A 17,679-nucleotide genomic window follows, 5' to 3' on the forward strand; every position below is an offset into this window, starting at 1 on the left:
AGCTGCGTCCTCAGGTGCCAGCCCCTTTCCTCGCTCGCTGGAGCCTCTGTACCTCTGCACTTTACTTCCACACCTCCTCTGAGTCTCAGTGTGCTTTTCTCTTTCCTTCTAGTTGTAGAATTTCCACTCAGCCAGCCTTCCTGTGGTTCTGGATGATGTCTGTTTTGTCTTTTGTTGTATTTTTGAAGTTGTTGTGGGAGGCAGCAATTTCCGGTGTTTACCTATGCCACCATCTTGTTTTCTCCTTTCAGAGTTTATTCCTGTATTATTATTTATTATTGTATTATTTTCCACACAAACAATTGTACACCTACTTTTGCCCCACCCTGTATTACAAGATATTAAAATTTTTCGGCCTTTGGTATTCCCAGTTTATTTTCTTCTCATCTATTTGTCTGTTTTGATGGCTTTGGTTTAATTTTATCTTGATTTTTGGTAGTGGTTTGAGGATGGTAATAAATAGAAAACAAAGCATCTAATTATGTTTAAAGACATAGCTATACACAATTGAGTCATGTCCATTTTGATTGATGATAAACTGATTTAAGATAACTTAGTAGAGTGTTTTATGTTTGCAGATATAAAAAACTGAACTCAATCATTCCTTTAATAAATTTATTGTATTTGTATGGCAGAGATTAAAATTTCTAAGTTAAAAACAAGTTCTATATACATAGGCATCATTTTATTTTATTTTTTAATAAAAATAATTATGGTATTAAGTGCTATCATAAAGATCGTTATGTGAAATTATATTACCCTACTGCCACCCCAGATCATGTCTTTCTGGTTTAAGTGTGTGGCAGTGTGGTATACTAGAAGAGAAATAGATTGGACGATAGAAACCTTAAAAGCTACTCTTATCTTAACGAGAGAAGAAATCTCTCCAAATACCTTTATTTTTTAGTTTTTTCTCTTTTTTAAAATCATCTTTGCTCAATCCATCCACCCCCTCACTCTCCCACCTCTGATAGCTGTCAGCCTGCTCTCTATGAGTCTGCCACTATTTTGCTTGATGATAATTCATTTTGTTCATTAGATTCCACATTATGAGTGAAATCATATGGTACTTGTCTTTCTCTGACTGGCTTATTTCACTTAGCATAATGCTCTCCAGGTTCATCCATGCTGTCTCAAAGGGTAAGATTTCCTTCTTTTTTATGGCCAAGTGGTATTCCATTATGTAAATGTACCATAGCTGTTTTATCCACTCATCTACTGATGGGATACTTCCAAGATTTGGGCTACTTTCAAATCTTGTCTGTTGTAAATAACGCTGCAGTGAACATAGGGGTGCATATATTCTTTGAAATTAGTGTTTCAGGTTTCTTTGGATAAATTCCCAGAAGTGGAAGTGGAAGTGCTGGGTCATACGGTAGTTCTATTTTTAAATTTTTTGAGGTATCTTCATACTCCTTCCCACAGTGGCTGTACCAATCTACATTTCCACCAACAGTGCACTAAGTTTCCCTTTTCCCCACATCCTTGCCAACACTTGTTTGCTGATTTATTGATGATAGCCATTTTGACAGGTGTGAGGTGATATCTCATTGTGTTTTCAATTTGCATTTCTCTAATGATTAGTGACATGGAGCATTTTTTCATATGTCTATTGGGCATCTGAATGTTCTGTTTGGAAAAGTGTCTATTCAGGTCCTTTGTCTATTTTTAAATTGCATTGTTTGGTTTTTGGTATTGAGTTTTATAAGTTCTTAGTCCCTTATCAGATGTATCATTGGCAACTATGTTCTCCTATTCAGTGAGATGTCTTTTCACTTATTGGTGGTTTCCTTTGCTGTGTAAAAACTCTTTAGTTTGATGTAGTCCCATTTGTTTATTTTTCCTTTTGTTTCACTTGCCTAAGGAGATATATTACAAAAAATATTGCTACAATGCAGGGAGCCGGTCCATCCTTGCTGTTTCAAGGGACCTGGCATATATGGCATATTGTTCTTAATATGTTTGCTCACCTTCTTGGCACTATGTGTTTTAACCAAGGTCTCCTCTCTGAGAAAGGTTGTTTCCCCAGGTAGGGATTTTCCCCTGAAGTTAGGGAGGGAATAAAACCTCTTAACTAAGTGCCAGGCGGGTAATTAATCACTTTAACTACGAACAATCTTGCTTAAGCTACATAATCTTTACTCCCTGGAATGAAGATAAGAAACGCCCTAACCTTTGTAATAGAGATTGATAGGATTGAATCAACTGGTATAAATACAGATGCAACAAGACAGCAAGAGTCAGAACTTAGAATACAGAGCTTAGAACACAGAACTTAGAAGACAGAACCTACACACAGAACTTAGAGGCACAGAACCTACACAGAACGTTCTCTAGAGACAGAAGAACTTCGCTGGAGAGAACATGGCAAAAGATCCTGGACAGAAACTGGCCTCAGAACCTAGAGACAGAACCTAGCGAGAGAACATGGTAAAAGATCCTGGACTGAACTTGACTACAGAAATTGGCAAGAGAACCTGACTAGAACCTGGTGACTGAACCTGGCTGGAGAACCTGGACAGAACCTGGCTGGAGAACCTAGCAAGAGAACATGGACACAGAACCTGGCTGGAGATCCTAAGCAGAACCTCTCTGGAGATCCAGACCAGAACTTGGCTGGAGATCCTGGCTAGAGATCCTGGCTAGGCTGCTGATCAACTGAACACTGTCTCCGTGTCCTTCCTTCTTTGCTGACTCCGTCTACGCCTTTGGGAACCCCTGGACCTGCTGGGGTTGGACCCCGGCACTACAAGAAATGTCCGAGATTTTACTGCCTATGTTTTCTTCTAGGATTTTTATGGTTTTTGAGTCTCACATTTAAGTATTTAATCCATTTTGAGTTTATTCTTGTGTATGGTATAAAAGGGTGGTCTAGTTTCTTTTCTTTTTTTTTGCATGTATCTGTCCAATATTCCCAGCACCTTTTATTGAATAGACTATTTACCCCATTGTATGTTTTTGCCTCTTCTGTCAAGTATTAATTGACTATCAGGCGTGGGTTTATTTCTGGGCTCTCTATTCCATTGATCTATATGTCTGTTTTTATGCCAGTACCATATGGTTTTGATTACTGGGGCCTTATAAAGTTTGATATCAGGTAGCATTATTCCTTCACATTTCTGGAGATTTCTTCTGTTCTTTCATTTGGGGCCTGTTTCTTTGTCTCCCAATTTCTGCTGCCTCTTTGTGTTTGTTTCTGTGTACCAGGTATTAGATAGATCTGCTCTGACGCCCAGTCTTGATGGAGTGGCCTTATGTAATAGGTGTCCTGTAGGGTCCAGTGGTGCAGTCTCCGTGATCACCTGAGCTGGATGCTCCAGGAATGTCCCATGTGGTGGGTTATGTGGGCCCTCCTGTTGTAATTGAGTCATTATTGCCATTGGCCCATTCCTGCGTGGAATTGACCCTCAGGTTGGCTGACTGTGAGGTTCAACCCTGACCATGGTGCGTGAGCTATTGTGCAGGTGCTGACCACAGGAATCAGAGTTCACCTCAGCAGGGTTTGGTGCCTGCTGAGATCTCTCTTTGGATATGCCACTTGTGAAACTTAGTGGATCTTGCTCTGATGTTCTCCAAAGCTAGTCATTGGGTGTGTTGGTTCTTAACCTCTTGGGGAGGACTGTGGTGTAGGCCAATGTAAGACTTGGCCTGTTATTAGCCCTTGACTACCTGTTTGGAGTTACCTGCGATCCATAGTTTATGCCTGCCTCTACTGTGCACCAAGGCTGGCTTTTAGCAGCACGGGATCTGAGGGCAGGTCAGCAAAAGTCCTAAGGCACCCTGATGAGATCTGGCTCTATCTGCCTCTGCCTCTGCCTGCTGCCTGCCTGTCAGGTTCAGTCACTGAAAGAGCCTCTGGCTGTATTCCTCAGGGCTTGCACTTCACAGTTTAGGGTTATTCCCCCCCCCCCCCCCCCCCCCCCCCCGCCCATGCCACCTGGAGGAGAGTGCTCCACCCAAGAGAGATGGCGTCTGTGGTTTGGGAGAATGAGTCAGCACAGGGATTCTGGTGGCTCTCTCTTCAGGCCGCCCCCCACCCCCCAGAGACACAAACTTCAGATTGTCCTCAAGCAACTCTAGTCCGCTCTGCCCTCCCTCCCCAGGAGCCCAGGGTGAGTGGCTACAAATGAGATATTTTGCAGTGGCCCTTTAAGAGGGTGCCTTTGTCTCCAGTGAATCCTGCCTCTTCTTTGCAGAAAGAAATCCCTTTGCTTTTCACAGCAAGATATTATGTGAGCACCTCCTCCCAGCTCTGGTGTTCTGGGTTGGGGAGCTGAGCTTGGGGTTTAGACCTCACGGTTCTCAGGGTTCTCAGGAGGATCCCCCTGCAGCTGAGGTATCCCTTAGGAACTTCAGGGCCAGCCCTTTGCGTGTCTCCACCCTTCCTACCAGTCTGGATGTGGTTTCTTCTGTAAATCCTTGGTTATAAGACTTCTCTCTTCAGGTGGGTATTCAGGATGATTGTTCTATAATTTAGTGTAATTCCAGGTTAGTTCTGGGAGGAGGTGAGTATAGCATTCACTTTCCCAGCCACCCTCTTGAATCCCCCTTTCTAAGTAGCTTTTGATGTTTTGTTCAATTCTGTACCTGGCAACATCGATGGTATCTCTAGAGCTGAGTGAATATAAATTGGATGAGTAAATAATTGAGTTATCTGTAAATCTAGTACTTGGTTTAGTTTAGAAATTAGGATTTCTGCCCATATTCTGTACCTTTGACCAAGTACTGCTTTCTGTCTGTATTAGTATTTGTGACATACACAGTTGACCATTTACTGTGCCAGTTTACTTAAATGAAGATTTTTCCAGTGGACCCTTACAGCTCAAACTTCCATTGTTCAAGGGTCAATGATACATCATTGTTATGAGGTTGTTGTTCTACTAAAAGCTTTCCCTATATCTAGGGGTAGGCTTAGATATAGAATAATCCAAATAATACCAGTCTCTATTTTCTATTTAACCCTTACTTTCTCAGGCCTCTTTATCAGAATTTTCTGTTTCTGTGTCACTCTCTTTAATCTCAGAAGATCCCAGGGCATTTGTCTGAGATTTTGCTGCCTGTGGATTCCTCTAGTATTTTTTTATGGGTTCCTGTCTTATGTTTAAGTCCTTTATCCATTTTGAGTTTATTTTTGTGTATGGTGTAAGTTGGTGGTCTAGTTTCATTTTTTTTTTGCATGTATCTGTCCAATTTTCCCAACACCATTTATTGAAGAGGCTGTCTTGACTGCATTGTATGTTCATGCCTTCTTTGTTGACTATTAATTGAGCATAGTGGTTTGGGTCGATTTCTGGGTTCTCTGTTCTATTCCATTGATCTATATGTCTGTTCTTGTGCCAGTACCAGGCAGTTTTTAAAACAGTGGCTTTGTAATATAGCTTGATATCTGGTATTGAGATCCCTCCTACTTTGTTCTTCTTTCTTAGGATTGCTGCAGCTATTCGGGGTCTTTTTTCATTCTAGATGAATTTTTGGAGAGTTTGTTCTAGGTCTGTGAAATATGCCATTGGTATTTTAATGGGGAGTGCATTGAATCTATAGATTGCTTTGGGTAATATGGATATTTTAATGATGTTGATTCTACCTAGGGCAATGGAAACTAAAGAGAAAATAAACAAATGGGACTACATCAAAATAAAAAGCTTCTGTACAGCAAAAGAAACCATCAATAAAACAACAAGAAAGCCCACTGCATGGGAGAATATATTTGCCAATGTTAACACCCATAAGGGTTTAATCTCCAACATTTACAGGGAATTCATACAACTTAACAAAAGAAAGATAAACAACCCAATAAAAAAATGGGCAACAGACTTAGATACTTTTTGAAAGAGGACAATCCTAGTAGCACAGTTTACAATGCTAAGATCTGGAAACAGCCTAAGTGTCCATCAGCAGGTGAGTGGATTAAAAAACTGTGGTTACATCTACACAATGGAATACTACGCTGTGGTAAAAAAAAAAAAAAAAAAAAAAAAAAAGGAATTCTTACCATTTGCAACAGCATGGGTGGAACTGGAGAGCATTATGCTAAGCAAAATAAGCCAGTCAGAGAAAGATAAGTATCCCATGATCTCACTCATTTGTGGGATATAATGAACAACATAAACTGATGAACAAAAATAGATCCAGAGACAGAGAAGCATCGATCAGACTGTCCAACCTTAGAGGGAAGATAGGAGAGGGTGGGTTTAAGGGGGAGAGATCAACCAAAGGACTTGTATGCCTGCACACAGACGGTGACCAGTGGTGGCAGCAGGGAGTGGGGCCGCTGCCTGGTTCCCAGGTGCTGAGGGAGCAGTGGCGGGGGGAGGGTGACCCCAATCAGTTGTCCCGCAGATGGCAGCTGGCAGGCCCTGATGTCCCGATCCTGGCTGGGCCCCAGGCTGGGATGGGGTACTGGAGATGGGTGGCAGCGACCAACCTCCCGTGGTGCCTGGGTGGGAGGCTGCAACCTCTCGCTGGATACCTGGGGGCAGGGGGACGGAGGTCACACTGTGCCCCAGCCCATGGTGTCTGGCCATGCTTACCACATCTCCGCATGAGGACTTGGGCGCCGTGATTCAGGTGGAGGGGGGCGCGTGGTGGCCTAGGGGCTCAGGTGCTGCCTAGGGCCCGGAGGTCAGCTGGGAACTGCCCTTCCACACCAGACACTCGCCCTGCAATTGCCAGCCAGGCCTAGGGACCGTACCAGATCATGAATTTCGTGCACTGGGCTTCTAGTTGTGGATAATGATGCTGTGAACATGAGTGTACAAATGTGTATGTTTGAGTCTCTGCTTTCAACTCTTTTGTGTATATACCCGGAAGAGGAGTTGTTGGATCATATTTCTGTGTTTAATTTTTTGACCAACTATATACTGTTTTCTGCTCGCACCCACCTTGACCTGGCTGAACTAATTTGCATTCCTACCAGTAATGAACAAGACTTTCAATTTGTCCACATCCCAGGCAACACTTGTTATTTTCTTTTATTTTTCTTTATAGTAGTCATCTTAATGGGTGTAGGAGATCTCATTGTGGTTCTAATTTGCATTTATCTCTGGTCATTAGTGACATTGATAATTTTTCATGATTGTTAGCATTTGTATATCTTTGGAGAAATTATATTTAAGTTCATTGCCCATTTTTAAATCAGATTATTAGTTGTTATTGAGTTTTAGGTGTTCTATATATATTTTGGATTTCAACCCCTTATCAGATATGTAATTTGTAAATCTTTTCTCCAATTTGATAGGTTGTCTTGCTTTGTGGACTTTGATGCGCAGAAGTTTTAAATTTTGATGTCCAGTATACCAGTATTTATTTATTTCTTTTGTTGCCCGTGCTCTTGGTTTTGTTTTAAGAAATCATTGACAAATCCTGTCATGAAGCTTTCCCCCTGTGTCTTCTTTTAAGAGTTTTATAGCATTAGTTCTTAGGTTTTGAGTTAATCTCTATATGTGGTGTGAGGTAAGGAGAAGGGTTCACCTTCATTCTTTCGTATGTGGATAGCTTATGTGTGTGTGTGTTTAGAAAATGATAATGTTTTATTACTAGCCACAGAAGGGGCCTGCATGGGGTGGTGGGTGCGCTGGGCTCAGAGTATGTGTGGTCTGAGGAGATGATGATCTGGAGACTGGAAGGAAATGTGGGTGGGTCACAGGCTAGCTCCAAGGTCTCCTTAGATATACTGCTGGGAATGGGTAAAAGAGTCATGGCAGGTTCCACAAGGCCGCTAATAAGATTAAGAAATTCTTGGAAATCTAGCTGCCCGTCACAGTTGAGGCCCAATTTCTTCATCATGACATCAAAGTCACAGGTCCATCTGGTTCTTTGTGAAGGGAGCCAGTTCTATCTTCATGAAGGTTAGGAACTCAGTCTTGGAGAGTGTGTAGCTGTTAACCACCCTTTTCAGCATGAATCTGGAAAACAGCAGTCAGAGACTCCATGTACCACTTGGTCTCTCTAGGGCTGGACGTGTTGGAGCAGAGCGAGGCACAGAGGCTGTGAGGAGTGGTGCCTGTGTGTGGATATCTTTTACATTTAATTTTCCACTGTGTGAGAGAAGATATGTGGCTGTAAGTGATGGAAAACCCAGCATGAGCTAGTATAAACATAATGGGAAATTTATTAATAGGAAAAATTTATTTGATTTTTTTTAATGGATTTGATTTTTTAATTGAGTTTAAGAAGTTAAATAGTCAAGTTGCTGGAAGGCCTGGTGCAGCTGGGTCACAGAGAAAAAAGCCAGTGTCTGAAACACAGCCAGAGCCCTTTGCTGTTGTTGTCTACTTCTTTCTTCTTTTGGTGGGTTGGCTTTATTCTTTCAGTAGAGGCTGGCTTTCTTCATTTGGCAGAAAATGTAGTCACCAACAGTGCCAGATTTATGTCTCAGATTCAGCTCTCTTACTGGCCTCAAAGCTGAATTGAGTCCAAAGACTTAAAAACTCCAGGAAGAGAACTCTTGGCCCAGCTAGATTCAGTTTTCTATCTCTGGACCACTTAACTGAGGCCCACAAATAGGGCCTGGCAATTCCTAAGCCTGATAACTGTTAGATATAGGGAGAGCTTTAGAAAAGAGGTAATAGCTAGTCTCATGTATCTAATATTACCCTTCTGCTAGAAGATATAGATAGTATGACTTGTATCCTGTCTTACAAATAAATATGATATTGATCACCTGTTAAATAGTAATTAGAACTCAGAGTGCCTCAACTGTTGATAGGTTGAAACTCTATAGAGATGATTTTCAGCCTTTAAATTTTTTTTGAGATATCCTATACTGGTGTATATATAAATAACACTGTAATCTTTGGAGAAGCTCATTACATTTAGGAACCTTCTCAGACCACTGAAGAAACAATGTTAATTCTCTGTATCCAGAGTGCATGATCCTAAGGTACTTAGAAAACATGGATGAAATACATCAAAAGTACCAACATACTATGACATCTATTATAATTTCTATAATATGTATTGTATGCATATAAAACTTTGTTTCAGTTAATTCCTGATTTATAACACCCTGTTAAAAAAGCATGCCTTATATATAAACTGCTATTGTAATTGGTTACTTGGAGAATCTCTGGGCATAGAAGAGAGGAAAAGTTTCTGGGGGAAAAAAATAGCCTAGGGAAACTGCTACTATGGGACAGAGAGATGAATTGTCTAACATATTTTTGTTTCAGGAGCAACCCAAGTGCTTCACACTTTCATACAGGGTGTGGGGCAAAAGTAGGTATACAATTGTGAGTACATGAAACACAGTTTATTCTGTGTTATTATTTATTAATTGTTGTATTATTTGCCATATGAACAACTGTAGACCTACTTTTGCCCCACCTTGTATTTAAGGCAAATCATCTGAGATTTATTTGACCTAATAAGCATATTATGTTAAAATTGCAAAGCAGGGATTTGTGGGTATTATTAACCATTCAAACCTTGATATGAATTTTTGATGACTTTAGACTTCTCTTAGAAGGCCCAACTGAGATCAGCTGCTTTGAGAGATAAATTTTTTTTGTATAATTTTATAATTAAAAAAACATACTACACAAACGGTATGTGATCATTGTAACACATTTAATTTCAAGTCCCTTCCCAGATTCTCTCCCTAGAAATGAGTATGAAATAATTTGTTGTGTCTTCTTTCAGAACATGTTTTCCTAGGATATAAATTTTGACTTGGTGGAATACAAGAGGAACATTTTGGAACATGCTATTGTTTTCTGTTGGCAGGATTGGCTTGGATGGATTGGCTTGTGTATTGTTTTTGAAGGCTCTGGAGACTTAGGGTTTGGGGAGAGTTGCTAATAGATGGGTGACTTTTACATAAAGAAAGGCAAGAATAATTAAAAAAAAATTGTTGAGAACTAACTGTATGGTCAAAAGGTAAAGGTAAATTTACTTTCTTTTCCTTTCTCTCCCTCCTGTGATTCTTGTGCTCTTCCTCCCAGAAGCTAGAGTTCACATTAGTGTTGTTTATGCTGTAGTTAAGATGTGTTAAGACTTTCGGTTAACCTATGACTATGGTAGTCATGATTTCTTCCAGTGTCAGAATCTCAGCTCAGATTGGTTTAAGCAGAGAAAGAAATTCATTGGCTTGTGTGACTATAAAGTTCAGGTACCTGGGTTTTCAGAAAGTGTTAATTTTTCTCCTTTTGTTTTTGCTTTCCTCTCTGTTGATTAAATTTCCAAGTACACTTTTCCCACATGGTGACTCTAGGATTATACTTATCATTTTAACTTCAGCAGAAAGAGAACATGTCCACCCTAGAATTACAACACAAATTTTGGGATTGACTTCTGTAGTCCTGGTCCCTGGTCCCTGATTGGTTTGTTATCATGCAAATGAGGACTCCAAATCCTCACATTTTGGTCCAGAAAGCACTATTCTGATTGGCCTGTGAAGACGTACAGCTCCGATTGGATGGGGAAAATCTCAGTCTTATTGGTTGAAATATGATTCTAGGAACTCCTTTATAATAAGGGTTGATTCAGCTAGCAAGAACTCGGGGCAGGTTTTTCCCAGAAACACAGCTTGTATGAGAGGCCTCTGTTTGGAAATGGCTGCTAGGATCCATTTTTAAATTTGAGTTCAAAAAGTCCTTCTTAACAGGTATATTCATTCTCAGGGTCAACAGTAGTTTTTTTTTTTTTTTTTTTTGTTTTTTTTAAATTGTATTGATTTCAGAGAGGAAGGGAGAGGGAGAGAGAGATAGAAACATCAGTGATGAGAGAGAGTCATTGATTGGCTGCCTCCTGCATGACCTCCTACTGGTGATCAAGCCTGAAACCTGGAATTGAACCTGACCTCCTGGTTCTTAGGTCGATATTCAACCACTTAGCCATGCCAGCTGGGCTTTTAAAATTTTTTATTTTTATTTTTTATTGTCCTCACACATGCTGACTCACATTTGTATCTTGATCCAAGAAGTTTCTTTTAGAGTTCCAGTTTTTGCTACATTTTTTAATTGTATGTTTTTACTTAGCTTTTCTATAGGAGCGTTCAGCTTCAAATAAGAGTCATACAAAAAGAAGTTTGGAAATGGGATTCTAAAGCTTAGTGATTATCAGGGCATTCTTGTGAATTTCTTGGTCTTCCCACTCATGATTGAAAGATGTTGCATTAGCTTCAGTCATCCTGTCCTCACACATCTGTATCCAATGCATTAAAAAAGTGTGAAGAAGCCCTGGCTGGTTTGGCTCAGTGGATAGAGCATCAGCCAGCAGACTGAAGGGTCCCGGGTTCAATTCTTGTCAAGGGCACATTCCTGGGTTGCAGGCTTGATCCCCAGTAGGAGGCATGCACGAGGCAGCCAATCAATGATTCTCTCATCATTGATGTTTCTCTTTCTCTCTCTCTCTCTCCCCTTCCCTCCCTCCCTCCCTCCCTCCCTCCCTCTCTCCCTCTCTCCCTTTTTCTCTAAAATCAATAAAAATATGTTTTAAAAAATAGTGTGAAGAAGAGGCTCCTTCTTGTGTAATATATTCCCCCTTTCATTATAAAAATTATCACAAAAAGTTAAGTAAAAGTCAGTAAATAGAATCTATAGGACTTAAACACCTTACAGTGGGAGAAACTTGATAAAGTGTAGGATGATTGCCAAATTTTGTGAATGTGAGGGTTATATTCACTTGAATATGCTGTGTATGTACAGTTCTGGAAAACTATGTTAGGAAGGCAGGGGCAATTTTTTTCCCTTTCTTTCTTTTTTCCCCATTTTCTCCCCCTTCTGCTTGCAGTGCAAGTGTATTTCTCTCCTAAGGAGGTGGGGGAGTACTTCTTTTTTATTTCTTTTATTTAAAAAAATATTTTTGTTGATTTTTTTTTTTTTAAGAGAGAGGAAGGGAGAGGGAAAGAGAGAGACATCCTTCAGCCACCTCCTGCATGCTCCCTACCTGGGATTGAGCCTGCAACCCAAGCATGTGCCTTGACTGGGAATTGAACTGATAGTCTTTCAGTCCCAGGGAGGATGCCAACCAACTGAACCACCATGGCCAGGGCTCTTTTTTTATTTGATTGCATAATCAACCAACTTGTTACAATTATCCTATCTAATAAAAGAGAAACATGGTAATTAGCCGTACCTCCGCTACCCTTCCCATTGGCTAATTAGGGCAATATGCAAATTAACTGCCAGCCAAGATGGCGGCCGGCAGCCAGGCAGCTTGAAGCGAACATGAGGCTTGCTTGCTCCAGTGACGGAGGACTCCAACATTCCCCGCCTGCTGCTGCCAGCCTCTGAGCTTGCAGTTTGAAACATTGTTACAAATATAGAAGCTAAACAAAACCCCAGAAACCTGCTTTCAGCCAGCCGGGATCTCAGAGCTGGAGTTGAAACAGTGTTTCGATTATAGAACCTAAACAAACCAGATACCTGCTTTCAGCAGCTGAGCCTCAGAGCTAAAGCTGGCCCAGAATAAAAAAAAAGAGAAAGAGTGGTTGGGAGCTTCAGTCACCCACCAGCCTGAAAACAGCCCTCAGCCCCTCACCCAGACTGGCCAGGCACCCCAGTAGGGACCCCCACCCTGAAGGGGGTGTGACCAGCTGCAAACAGCCATCAGCCCCTCACCCAGGCTGGCCAGGCATCCAAGCGGGACCCCCACCCTGATCCAGGACACCCTTCAGGGCAAACCAGCCGGCCCCTACCCATGCACCAGGCCTCTATCCTATATAGTAAAAGGGTAATATGCCTCCCAGCACCGGGATCAGCGGAGCTGCGAGGCCTTCTGGCACCGGGATCAGCGTGACAGGGGGCAGTGCCCAAACCCCCTGATTGCCCTGCGGCTCTGTGTGAGGGTGCAGCGCCCCAACCCACCCCCCCCCCATGGGCCCTGCTCTGTGTGTGACGGGGTAGAGCCATAACCTCCCCATCGGCCCTGCCCTGAGTGTGACAGTGGCAGCGCCCCAACCCCCTGATCGGCCCTGCTCTGTGGGTGATAGAGGACGGTGCCCCAAACGCCCCCCATGGGCCCTGCTCTGTGTGTGACGGGGTAGAGCCATAACCTCCCCATCAGCCCTGCCTTGAGTGTGACAGGGTACGGCGCCCCAACCCCCTGATCCGCCCTGCTCTGTGTGTGACAGGGGGCGGTGCCCCAGCTCCCCTATCGGCCCTACTCTGTGAGTGACAGGGGGGAGCTCCTCAACCCCCTGATCGGCCCTGCTCTGTGCGTGATGGGGGGAGCTCCCCAATCCCCTGATGGGCCCTGCTCTGTGTGTGACAGGGGGAGCTCCCCAATCCCCTGATTGACCCTGCTCTGTGTGTGACAGGGTACGGAGCCCCAACCCCCCTGATTGGCCCTGCTCTGTGTGTGACAGGGGGTGGCGCCGCAACCTCCCCATCAACCCTGCCTTGAGTGTGACAGGGGGTGGTGCCCCAACCCCCCAATCGGCCCTACCCTGAGCCCGACCAGGGGCTGCACCTAGGGATTGGGCCTCCCCTTTGCCACCCGGGAGCAGGCCTAAGCCAGCAGGTCATTATCGCCCAAGGGGTCCCTGACTGTGAGAGGGCACAGGCCGGGCTGAGGGACCCCCCCCCCCCCCCAGTGCACAAATTTTTGTGCACCGGGCCTCTAGTACTTATATAAATACAGAAATAACATTTCTTTCTACAGGTGTATTTTTTAAAAATATAAGCAATGATTATATGTTAATGATAGTAGATATCATGTTGCTCTTAATTGTTTTATATCATTAAATTATTTAATAAAATTGGAAACCTTTAGAATATTTCAATTTCAACTAGAATATGTCTTATAAATTTTTAAAAAATCTTTTTCCTATAGAAATTTGGTTAAGAAGTACTGTCCCAAACGTTCCTCCAAAGATGAAGAACCAAGGTAAATTATATACCTGTTTATTATTGCATATTAAAAATTTTAAAAACACTTTTTTTTGTTAAGTAAGCATGCTCTTAGCTTTTCATAAAGATTTTATAAAGTTTGTCTTAAAAAATAAATGTTTATGAAGGGGAACTACTGTTATTTCTATAAGAATGAATACTTTAATATTGAGACTTGATAATAGTTATCTAGAATAGTTGATGTGTGGGTTTCCAAGTAAGGTGTAGACTAAGACCCCACTTGAGTAATTTAGTCTCTAGAAGAAAAGAGTATTTTTTCCATATTTATCTTGTAGTTGTCAGTTAGTTACTAGCTTCTTTTCTCTTACAAGTAATAAAACAATTTGGCTGGCTGGTTTAAAGGGATAATGAAAAGGACAGTAATTTTGGAACCTTGAATATGTAAAAGATTATGAATTGACTGTGAGCTTTTGACAGTCTTAAACAGGAATATGTGGATGGCTGTAAAATGCAGAAACAAAAGAGACTAGACTTAAACAACTTTCTGTATAATTGTGAATTGTTAGGATTCTCAGGTATAATGTTAATGCAATCCTGTCTGAACATTCACCTTCAGCTGTGTGTTTAGCATAGTATATTCAACGTAGGTCTATGTTTTAATACAGTGATTCTCTTTATTTTTCTCTGTCCCTTCACAGTCATTCTCCCCACCCCCCCCTTTTGTGGTCCCTTCTTACCTACCACTCCTCCTTTGATGCCAACATATGGTACTTCATGTCCATTTAGGATGTGGGCAGTTATACAGGCAGCTGTTGTCCAGAACTGATAGTAATGTTGTTTTGTGGATCAGCCCTTGAGATGCATTTAAGGGGTATGATTGGCAGATTCTGTCCTTGAGAGCAAGCCCATCATCTCTGCAACAGGTTTAGCTGCCAAGCCTAGGAATCTAACCAAGTTCATTTCCAAGCTCAGGCCAGTCAATTGGCAACTTAAGAGATTTCAGTTTGCCAAAGAACCTGCAGGTAGTAGTCTTATATTTTTTTACCCCAAATATCCCTTTATTTATAAATTAAGACTACATGAAGATATATATACATGTACAGCTTGAACTTAATGCAGGATTATTTCCATACAAAGTTAATTTAGAGCTAGTAGCTAAGATTTAGGTAATTAAAATTTGTCAAGTGTCAGGCTCAATGCATTCCTCACAAAAATATTTGTAATGAAAATAAAAATAAATTTCATCATTTTTAAATATGTTTTTGTCAGGTTTACTTCATGTGTAGCCTTTTTTAACATCCTTAACGAGTTAAACGACTATGCAGGACAGCGAGAAGTAGTAGCAGAAGAAATGGCACACAGAGTTTATGGTGAATTAATGAGATATGCTCATGATCTGAAAACTGAAAGAAAAATGGTAATTATTGTTTTTATCCAGCTATAATATATCTGAAATATTTTCACTCAAATAAAATAATAACTTTGTTCTTTAAAATAATATATATTCTGTATAAACTAGTTTTCTATTTCACTGTATTGCTTCTAGTTAAAATTATCTCACGATTATCTTGCTAATTAGTGATCCTTTTGGATTCAGGATGAAGGTTTGGTAAACTATGTAAGCTAAATCTAGTCTACTACCTGATTTTGTTCCTAGTTCTCATATGCTAAGACTGTTTTTTATATTTATATTTATTTTTAATATATTTTTATTGATTTCAGAGAGGAAGGGAGAGGGGGATAGAAAAATCAACGATGAGAGAGAATCATTGATTGGCTGCTTTCTGCAGGCCCCACATTGGTAACGAGCCCACAACCCAGGCATATTCCCTGACTGGGAATTGAACTGTGACCTCCTGGTTCATAGGGCGACCCTCAACTACTGAGTCATGCAGGCTGAGCAGGTTTTTACATTTTTAGATAATTGAAAAGAAAATCAAAAGAATAATATTTTATGACGTGAAAATTACATGAAATTAAAATTTCTGTGCCTAATAGATAACGTTATTTTGTAACAGACTCACACTCATTTACTTATGTTTTGCCTTTGGCTGCTTTTGCATTACATTACAGAGTTGCAACAGAGACCACATGGCTTGCAAAGCCTAAAATATTTATATGACCCTTTATAGAAAACATTTGTCAGCCCCCACTCAAGAAAGTCATGTATTTTCTTAGAGATTATATGTGTCTTAAGTTATATTTAAAATATTCAAATATTTTTCTATAAAATGTATTTTAGAGAATTTTGCTTTACTAAAATTTCGTATTAAATTTTGATAAAGTTATATAATTAGAATCTTGCAAAAATAAAGTGAAAAGCCTTTTTAAGACTTTAGACTTTATTTAAATGTAAGTTTTGTTTGTTTTGTGTTTTTGGTTGTTATGATCTTCAGCATCTCCAAGAGGGACGAAAAGCTCAACAGTATCTTGACATGTGCTGGAAACAGATGGATAATGTAAGTTATAGTGTTTCATGGTTAACATGAAATTTTTAGAGTTGTTTGTCCTAAATTTTCTTATTTCTTACATCTATTTAACTTTAATATTTCTCAATGTATTTTTCATAATTTGACATTGGTATAAATAGAGACTGTGAGATCATTGTTTTTTTCTGTATGAGTTTATACTTGTACCATACTATCTAATAAAGAGGGAATATGGTCATTGACCCTCACGCCATGCAAAGATGGCAGTGCCCACATCCAATAAGGAGGGAATATGCTAATTGACTGTCACGCCCTCAAAGATGGCAGTGCCCACAGCCACAAGGTAGCGGCGCCCAGTCCCCTCAGCCTTGCCTCCAGAGTCCCCCAGTCCCTTCAGCCCTTCAGCCGCCCAGGGCCAGCCTGAGGTGCAGGCAAGCCTTGGATGGCGACTGCCCAGCCACCCAGGGCTGGCCCAAGGCATAGGCAAGCCTCGGATGTTGGCCTCCCAAGGCTCAGGTAACCAGGGCCGGCCGAGGCTTGCGCTGCCAGCAGTGGCAGCAGCAGAGGTGTGATGGGGGCGTCGCCTTCCCCTGGTGGCTGGGTCGCCTCCCGCCCCTGAGGGCTCCCGGACTGTGAGAGGGGACAGGCCTGGCTGAGGGACCCTCCCCCCCCCCCCCCCCCCAGTGCATGAATTTTCATGCACCGGGCCCCTAATCTCTATAATATTGAGATAATTGTAAATATTAAGGAAGATTCTTTTGGACTTTGCAGTAGTTGCTATAAAATATTGTTATAAGATAGAAGTAATAGGGAAACAGTGATGTATCTTAGGAGACCATTTTACTGAGTCTGAGAGGACTTAAATTCTAGTTCTGTCTCTTACTGAGCACCTGATTTTTGTTGACTTCATATTTAGCGTATGAAAAATGAAGAGCAGTCTTGCTTATATGAAACATTTCTTCCAATTCAGTGATTCTGTAATAATGTAACTATTCCTAGTACTAGGCTGGCTGCTGTCATAGACCATCTCATTGTAGAAAATAAAGTACTCTGTAGGTAGGGCAAAATTGTAATATCATAGTAATAATTTTCTTAAAAACTTTCCAAGGGTACTTGCTAATGTGTTTTTTAAAAAAATGTAGTCACTTGAAAAATAAGATGTCTACATGGAACATTGTTGTCTCCTTTCTCCTTTACTTAAAATGCCCTACCAAAAGTTCTGTAGTATAAGATTAATATTCTTTTTGAGCCCTCAGATTAACAAACAGTTTGCTCTTTGCCTGCATATTTTTATGATGGACACTATGTATTCCTTGAAAATTATGCTTGAGATTTTTTCATGTTAAATTAAGCAATTTAGTTTGTGGTTGTTGGGAAAAGGACCTTTAAGTTTGAGGTTAAAAATAACTCATGCATTTATGCACTATTTTTAGCCTTTTTCCTTTAAAAAAATTTTTGTC

General features: G+C 41.0%; 1 protein-coding gene across 7 annotated transcripts in view; it reads left to right on the forward strand.

Annotated features, from left to right (window-relative positions):
• FNBP1L (formin binding protein 1 like) overlaps positions 1 to 17,679 on the forward strand; it is a 113,034-nt gene that overhangs the window by 57,952 nt on the left and 37,403 nt on the right. For all 7 annotated transcript variants that reach the window (XM_036351969.1, XM_036351972.1, XM_036351968.1 and 4 more), the window contains 3 exons: positions 13,774 to 13,827; positions 15,060 to 15,207; positions 16,187 to 16,249. In XM_036351969.1, the coding sequence (XP_036207862.1) occupies positions 13,774 to 13,827; positions 15,060 to 15,207; positions 16,187 to 16,249 (265 nt within the window). The remainder of the gene's footprint in view (positions 1 to 13,773; positions 13,828 to 15,059; positions 15,208 to 16,186; positions 16,250 to 17,679) is intronic.

The sequence above is a fragment of the Myotis myotis genome, unplaced genomic scaffold (assembly GCF_014108235.1).
Source record: "Myotis myotis isolate mMyoMyo1 unplaced genomic scaffold, mMyoMyo1.p scaffold_m19_p_2, whole genome shotgun sequence".
NCBI classification, from domain to species: Eukaryota; Metazoa; Chordata; class Mammalia; order Chiroptera; family Vespertilionidae; genus Myotis; species Myotis myotis.